The 9,231-nt window shown below is 36.2% G+C and overlaps 1 protein-coding gene across 1 annotated transcript; it reads right to left on the reverse strand.

The window, feature by feature from the left end:
* Positions 1-1,046: 1,046 nt before the first annotated feature.
* LOC125476694 (flavonol synthase/flavanone 3-hydroxylase-like) lies at positions 1,047-6,325 on the reverse strand. Its single transcript, XM_048583047.1, has 2 exons — positions 5,847-6,325; positions 1,047-1,781 (listed from the first exon to the last, which is right to left on the reverse strand). The coding sequence occupies exons 1-2, from the start codon at positions 6,308-6,310 to the stop codon at positions 1,241-1,243; spliced, it is 1,005 nt and encodes a 334-aa protein (XP_048439004.1). The 5' UTR covers positions 6,311-6,325; the 3' UTR covers positions 1,047-1,240.
* Between the last annotated feature and the right edge of the window lie 2,906 nt (positions 6,326-9,231).

Below are 9,231 nucleotides of genomic sequence, written 5' to 3' on the forward strand. Positions count from 1 at the left end.
ACAGTATCTAGCATGGGCTCGGCCTAATATTTCTTTTGCAATCAATGAAGTATGCCAATTCATGCATACTCCAGTAGATTTACATATGCAAGCAGCCAAAAGGATACTCAGGTTTTATAAGGGTACCTCTTCACATTGTATTTGGTTTCACAAAGTCATCTCATTCTCTCAGCCTACTCTTATGTAAACTGGGCTGGCTGCACTTTTGAGAGAAGATCCACAAGTGAATTCTCTGTGTTTCTTAGCTCAACTTAGTTAGTTGGAGTGCTAAAAAGTAGCCCACAGTAGCTCGTTCTTCTACTGAGACTGAATATCGATCCTTGGCTTATACCGCAGTTGAAGTTAGATGGATTTGTAAAGTCTTCAAAGATTTTGGCTTTTCCTTATCTGTTAAACCTACCGTTTGGTGTGACAACATCTTTGTCATCTCTCTTGCATCAAATCCAATTTTTCATGCAAGAACCAAACACATAGAAATTGATTTCCACATTATAAGGGAGCTGGTTCTTGCCAATCTGGTTAAAGTTCTGTATGTTTATAGCCAGGACCAAATAGCTTATATCCACACCAAGTCATTGTCTAAGAACAAATTTCTCTTTCTCCAATCCAAGCTTTCTCTTGGAACTCCTAGTTCTTCCAAGCTCAGCTTGAGGGGGTGTACAGATGAAGATGCCAAGTCATGACATTTCATTAGTGTAGGCAACCAATCATTTTGTTACATGTATATGATTTTGGTTAGGTTTTTAATGTTTGTTGGAGAAAGTATTGTACATAGCCTTTGCTATATAAACTCCAAATGAAAGTAATCTATTATTTGCCTCTTTTGGTTTCTTTATGTTAAACTTAGCATGCTCATCCTCAGTGGCCTCATGGCCAAGAGGTATGTGAGGTGGAGTCTTTTCCTTTTAACAACGTTAAGATCAACATGTTTCGCATGTTGTGTATAGCTGTCCGCAACATGCAAAGCATGTTGTTAAAGGGGTTTTTCTTTCCCTTGTAGTGACTCTTTCTATGATGGGCATTGCATGTATGTTGAATCTAACAACTGGATAAAATATAATGATAATTAAAGTTTGAAACAGAACTCAAATACGATTCATGGACACTTGAGCAAATGATACAACAATGCAGATTGATGACAAAGCAAATGAATCCAACTCACCTATACTTGATGACAACATATGATCACCATTGAAGGGATTATTCGAATATAAAACGGAAAATGGAAATAAAATCACTCCTACTGTGGGAGCTTGTTGAACTTTCGGTGTCGGTATTCCGCGTATGTTTTGGTCGAGTATTTGGCAGGATTTTGCTCGTCCAAGAGCTCCTGTAGAGGTCCGATCACAGCCTCATGTGGAGGAGCAATGAACACGGCCCACGACATGCGCGTACGTTCCTTATTCACCAAACTTCTGTGGAGAACACTCTTGTACTTGCCATTGCTCAAGATCTCCATCTGATCACCAATGTGAACAAAAACCGCATTTGGCAGGTAGTCGACAGCAACCCAGTTGTCATCCTTCCACAGCTGAAGGCCAGGAACATTGTTCGAGACAAGTAGGGTTAGGGCTGACATGTCAGTGTGAGGCTCAACTCCAAGGGCTAGTTGGGGCTGAGGGCATGGTGGGTACATGTTGATTTTCATTTCCAGTTCCACTTCTTCACCTCCCACATGGGATTTCAGAACCTTGCTTTCCAGCCCTAGACCTTCTGAAAGCACCTCCAGTAACTTGTCTGTCACTCTTAGCATTTCCTTGTTATATGCGTCATTCACTTCCCTACAATGTCATATAACCATTAGACAGCTCAATCCTATTCCCCCAATTTATATCGTTGTATAAAAGTCATTTTTCTAATTAAAAGCGATAACATTAAGCTACTCTATAGTTAGGGAGAGGACTAAAACTCAAATGCATAGGCGAGAACACATCAAATTTAGCTACTACGGCTACACTAGCACTCACGCGGGGTATGTTTGCATAAGTAACCTGTTTTACAACCATTTGATTTTTTTTTGTTTTGTAGTTTTTATTTTTGTCTTATGTCATGGAGGGGAGTATATGAAGAAATTTCTTCTCCCTCACCTCCCATCACTCTTCTCCATCCCTTCATATACTTTCTCCGACACTCAAACATAAAAACTAAATCCCAAATAATTTTCTGAAAATGTGAGTTTATCCTTAGAAATTCAATTTTCTTTACCTAAAATCCACCATAATATATTTTCCCAACAAAAATTCAATGACTAGCAAGGCTCCAACTAAGTAAATTTCTTAATTAAGTTTGAGTACTAGTGTAGCCATACTTTACCCCTTGCAACTCTTATTTTCTAAATAAAAACTCACCTAAATTTAAACATCCAAATAAAACCTAAGATTCAAATAAGCATCCATGTAGACTTACAACTTGTGCCACAACACCCTAATCATGTCAATAAATGTTATTTCTCACCATAATTATGTTGAGCAACAAGCCCCACATGAAATATACACCATATTTCTAATTGTAAAATATACATATACAAAATACTAATAACATAACCTACTGCTATAAAATTTTATACTAATTAATTTACCTGCATATAGAATAAATTAATTTACCTACTGATCTAAAATATTACACTAATTTACCTACATTTAAATTAATGTACCTGTTAAAAAATAGTAATATTAAATAATATACTGTGCTTTGTTATGGTAGGAAACTAAATAAACTTGTAAACTAATGCACATAAATCATGTAGGTATATTAGACCATTTTGTAGGTAAATTACACCCTTTAAATTTGGGAATTTTAACGAAAAGCTTCTAGTACTATTTACTTTAACAAAAAACCATATTTTTACACTAAAAAATCAATTCTGGTAATATTCACTTCACCCTTTCTTTTGTCCTTATAGTTAAAACTCAAAGTTTTCAAGCCATTTTCATTAGTTTTCCTTTTAAATTTTGGTGTGATGGAATAGGTATATTAGACTATTTTGTAGGTTTAAGTTGCGCGGAGCATAGCTTAATTTGTTTTGTGCATTAGGGATTGAAGTATGCAATAGCCAAAGCCATTTTAGGTTTATTGTTGTGTTGATAGGAAAAATAAGTTGCATAGTTAATGCATAAAAGAATGAAAATAGTAGTATTATGATTCAATCGGCACCTTACAACAATTTGAAAGTTAATACATTGAATTGCATGAAATATTTTGTAAAATAAATTCAAAAAGTTAAATAGATATAACAAGTAACAGGCTCAAAAACCACATCCACGTATTATTAGGGGTAGTTTAGGAATTCAAACTAAAGAAAGAGGAAAAAAACCTAAAAACCGATCGTATTTGGTGTTGTGGGACAATTGGATACTTACCAGATATAGACTTTAAAGGAATCTGATGTTAGAGAAAAATTAGAGCAGCACAAAACTATGAGTGAATCTGCGGTTGGGCTGAGGATTTGGAGGCGTTGGAAGTGACGGTTTTAGGAATTTTTAGAAGAGGAGGCTGCTGCCTGTTGTTGATATTTGGAGTTATTGGGTAATTTTGTTTAATTTTTTTTTACGAGAAAACACTCTCTATATATATATACTGGACAAGGTTCACGATAATCAAAATAAGATGGGTGGGCACCACTCGTAAGAAATTTGCTTAGTTAGAATCTAGTCATTGGGTTTTAGTCAAGAAAACAAAAGAGAAGGGTTTTACTTAGGAAAATGGGTTTTTAGATTTCAGGGCCTAAATAAGATTACTTTTAGACTATGACTTGTATGATTTTCTCTATCCAATTTAAGTCTCTATTTTAAAATCTTAACACCATGTCATATTTAACTACCTCTATCACATATACTATTTACAAACTTGCCATCCACATTTTCATATTCAATTCATAATTAAGACTAAAAATTAGAAATTGGCTTTCACACTCAAATCACCCATTAATACACTAAAATCAAAATTCTAAATTTTTAAAATTTTTGGAAAGTAGTAATAGGTACAAGAAAATAAATGAAATTTTTTATTTTGATTAAATGTGAATATAAACGTGAAAGAATGACAAAAATACATTACAAAAGAAAAGCAAAACATCATCACTAACACAATTTCCATCTCCATAAGAAAAAAGAAGAACACCCATAAAAATTATAAGTACATTAACAAAGTGCTAAACCTACAAAAGTACAAGAGCATAAGCATAGGTGCGGAAATATAAGTGCATAAGCATAGGTACGGAAGTATAAGTGCATAACCATAGGTATGGAAGTACAAGGGTATAAACGTAGGTACGAAAGTATAAGTGTATAAGCATAGATACGGAAGTGTAGGCATATGTACGAAAGTATAAGGGCATAAACATAGGTGCGAAAGTATAAGTGCATAGGCATAGATACGGAAGTATAAGGGTATAAGCATATGTACGTAATTTCGGTATGCAAACTTTAATCCATGTATCTTCATATAAGTACACAAATGATAGTACTTGTCAATCTCCATAGACAAAAAATTATCATACATGAATAAACACAATCTATTGGTATACATGAATAAACACAATTCATAGGTAAAAAATAGATTTGCAAACCTGAGTTGTTCCATAATGCAAGAAGCATATGAATCATGAGAATATACAATTGAGAAAGATAAGCGATAATATAAGGGAGTAGTACGTATGTGAGTTGGACATGTTGCTTTTCATAAATGAGACCTGATTGTGCATAGGAATGACAACGGTTCGGTTTGGGGACAGAAATGCTATATCCATCCCCATAACCACGAAAATTAACCATATCCATAACCACAAATTAACCATTGGGGATTATCCATAACCATATCCACTGGGTAACAAATTTTCAATCGGTTATCGGTTATATCCATCTTCGTAAAAAAAAAATATATATATATTTATCCAATTGACACATTATAAATTTTAGTAGATACTAATTCCATCATTAAATCGCAATATCCAATTACAAAAACTAACAATATATTTGAAGTTGTTCATGATAATATGCACCAATTTCTTGACAGTGAGACTCTTGAAGAGAGATGAATCTGATAAACTTGTAATATTTGATAATTGATATATAAAATGATTCAATGAATTAATTCGGTTGAGTATAACAATAAGAGTATTGAATTGATGAGGTTGTTGGTATGCCCCATGCATGATGTTTGGTGCATAATAAAGATAGTATACGGGTTTGATGCATGCATAATGAATTAGTATAGGGAGGGTTCGGTAAATTGAAAAAAATTATATTATATATCAAATATATATATATATATATATATATATATATATTCGGGTCGGATTCGGGGACGGATACAGATTGGGGACCCCTATAACCATATCCAAAACCATAACCGAATAAAGTTCACTGTTTTTCCCCATATCCATACCATACCCGAATTTTCATATATAAACCCAATCCATTCGGGCAGTTATCCATGGTTATCGGGCTTAATGGTTAGAATTGCCAACCCTAATTGTGCAACTCGTATAGACATTTAATAAAAATAATTTTTTTTATTGGTTTCAAAATAAAAATGAAAGCTCAGAGATCTAATAGTCAATATTTATTAGCTAAATCATAGGAAAATGGCGATTTAGGAACAAACAAAAATAATTCTTTTAATTAATTGATTCTTCAATTCCTATTTGGAAAGTTGCTGAGTTGAATATAAAGTCAAATGATCAAAATTAAATATTAGATCTTACACTCGGTTTGTTTGAAAATTGAATCTTGTGAAAGGATGTTAATCTAGTTTTGGAAAATTTAGTTTCAAGGAGTAGTGTCAAAAAAAATGTTACAAATCTTGAGCTTTATGTGCATGAATTATTGTTAGTTAGAGATATATACCTGTAAGATGGAGGGTTCTTAGGCCAGATTTCATAGTTGACCTTTGATGGAGGCGCTGTAAGATGGAAGAAATAGTCGATCCATTCGACCTTCTCGTCATGGTTCTTTGTCATTTTAGTGCCATATCCATCAAACTTCCCATTCGCAGGGTCGTTCGCATAGGCCTCCTTTTCCTCCTGAGTGAGGAGGAAGAACTCCTGACCAACTTTTTGCAACTGTTGGATCAAAGACGACGGTATGCCATGGTCAGTGATGAGAAAAAAACCCCATTCGGTGGCTGCCTCCGCCACCCTCTTCACAACAACATCATGAGGCTGAGCTAGGGAGATAACAGGCACTGAGACCCCCTCTAAGGCTTTGCTGTTCTCAGGCTGCTCATGGGCGGGGCGAACAAACTTGGCCGGAAGTTGGTTCAACCCGCCCAAAGCCAGTGCCTGCACTCTCTCCACCTCCGTTCCCCCCATTTTTTGTTGCCTTTTTGGATGTTATGGTAACAGATATATATATTGAGTGAAGATACTTTGCATATGCATTGTGGTGCTACCTTTAGAAGAGCCGGTTAGTTACCCATAGAAAACGTGCACCTAATCTTCAATTCATAATTGACATGTAGGATTGAACGTGCTCTTCAATTCAACCTAACATTAGTTAGATGTTATGGACGAATAGTTTCATTATTTTAATTTTGAACGGTATCTTTAAATATTGATTTAATTTGTATTAGGAACATTAATTAAATATAGACTTCAAGTATTTATTAACAGTTTCTCAAAGTACTAGTATTGATGCAAGTGGCCCCTTACTATAGTATTGGAAAGAAGTTGAGTTTTTGCATGACGATGTGAGTTTGAACTCTGTCGGTGGTTAATCTAACAAAATCTATCGTTTGACAAAAAAAATAAAAAAAAATACTAATATTGATAAGGTCATCAAACTTTAGAGTTAATAAGCCTTTTCAAGTAGCACAAAGTACGAGGTAAATCTGTGCTACTTGAAAAAGCTAGTAAACTGCAAAGTTTGATGACCTTGTCAATGCTAGTATTTTGAGAAACTGTTTTTTCGATGAAAGAAAATAAATACTAAATATTTCGGCCTGCCATGGACCTTTGCACGATGAAACAAAATATTCGTCACGCAAAGTGATTTTGTAATTGTCGGTGACAATTTAAGGTAAAGTGTTTACTGCACACTTTGCACGACCAAGTCTTCGTCACGCAAAGTGTTCTTCTGAAACTGGCGGTCAGGCTTTTAATGTGCAGTAATTATTGTGGGCTTTGTGCTACGAATGCTTCGTCACACAGATTCACTCTCCCCTTCCCTCACTGAGTTTTCTCTAAAATCCTAAAGCTCCCCCCTTCTTTTTTCTTCTTTCCCAAACCCCTTATATCCCAATTCAAGTTTTTATTTTTAATACAATAGCCAATTCCGCTTCTCTTTCAACAATGGGATATGAGGGTGAAGGATCTCAGAAAGGTAATTGTGGAGCCAAAAATAATCAAGAAAATTATGGAGGTGACATGTGGACTTTTGGGTGAAAAAGACAAAATTACCCTCAAGGCATACTGGGATTCCCACGCTCATGCAACGGACAATAACGGCTCAATCAAGGAAGAGTTTCAAAATGGAATTTATTCAAATCCCTCTCATCACTCCTCATCAAATCCTTATTCAAAAGGTAACTCCCAAATTTCCTATTTAATTTAGGATTAATTGTCATGTTAATTGAACATATTATTTCACATAATATCTTGCAGTTATTCACCCAATTACACCATTTATGGCTAGCCACTATTCTCCAAATAGGGCTGGTCACTCCCCTATAAATGGCCCTATTATCCCACTAAAAAGTTAAACCATTTGCTACCCATAAATTCCTAAACACATTCTTTTTGACCTTAATCTTAGGTATTATTATTTTGCAAGTGCATTTTCGTCAAAAGAGAAGATGGCAGAAATTTGCATCCACAAATTGGTGCTTTCATTAAGAGCAATTCACACGCTCAAAGAAGACTCTCTTATTCAAAGTTTCTCATTTCTCGTTCATTCGTAGATTTTTTATTTTTTATTTTTTTATTTTTTATTTTTATAAAGTTCTTTGAATAAACGTAAAAGAAAAGTACAATGACTAGAAATTCAAAAACCGCGATGAACAGAACTTCCTACGTTTAAAGATTTGGATCAAATGATGGAGGACTTGATGTAGCCCTACCACGACGATCCACGAGGCTCAATGCGATGATGGAGGACTCGATGTAGCCCTACCACGACGATCCACGAGACTCAATGCGACGACAAGAGGAGCGGTACCATAGCTACGGGGCATCATCGTGGGTATGCCAATGGCAGTCTACGGCGAGACCCAAACCTATGGTGAAGGCGTCATCTTGTAACTGCAAGCCCAGGCCCATGCCACCTTGCAGCAGTGAGCCCAGGTTTACGCCATAAGGGAGCCCAGCATGGCCCAAAAGGCGCAAGCAGCCCAGGCCCAAGAGTAAGCCCATGCCTAGACACACTGAAAATATAGAAAAGCAACCTAGAATACTAGGTCATGACCAAAGGCAGTCGAGAGCTCCACTGCCCCAGTAAAGGCAAATTCAGAGTAGAAAGGCTTCTAACTGAATGATTGTGCGACTTTCAGCGCAACGAAGTCATTCCAAAAAGACATGACCAGCATAAGCAGGTCACCTTTCACGGACGAGATTGAGCAAGCAGAGCCTCCAAGCAAGTTTTGCATGCCACATTTCACATCATTCAAAGGAGATGGAGACCCGAATAGGCACCTAAAGCACTACTGCAGCGCAATGATCCTTTATTGGAACAACGACGCCCTCATGTGCAAGATATTTGCCACCATTGTACAAGGCTAGGTGCAAGATTGGTTCCATACCCTATTGACATAATTTATTTGGAGTCTCGATGAGCTTTCTTTGGTTTTCACCAAAGAATCTTCATCTTATCGCTCGATCAAAAAGAAGTCTGACCACTTGCTCAAAGTAAGGAATAACCCAAAAGAGTCGATCCATGACTATGTGAAGAGGTTTAAAGCAGAAAAGGCAAAGATATTTGGTTGCAACGACTTGATAGCTAGTGCAGCCTTCCAAAAAAATACTCCTAGCAGGCCATCCGTTATTCGAAGAATTGATCATGAAAGAAAATCTAACTTTGGTAGACTTATTTGCTTTGGCAGAGAAGCATGCACTTTAGGACGAGGCTCGATAAGCAGACGAGGCACTCGAGCAGCCTCGAAAAGAATCAGTAGTAGCTTAAAAGAAGGAAGACAAGAAGCACTACAATAACAAAAACAGGCAAGAGGCCAAGTGTAGGGACCGATCCTGACTAAAAGACGCCCGATGCCCAAGAATTGCTCTAAGTTCTCGATCCCGAT

Source organism: the organism of the source record quoted next, unplaced genomic scaffold (assembly GCF_019419815.1).
Source record: "Pyrus x bretschneideri cultivar Hongxiangsu unplaced genomic scaffold, Pyrus_bretschneideri_v1 Contig2, whole genome shotgun sequence".
In the NCBI taxonomy this organism is placed as follows: domain Eukaryota; kingdom Viridiplantae; phylum Streptophyta; class Magnoliopsida; order Rosales; family Rosaceae; genus Pyrus; species Pyrus x bretschneideri.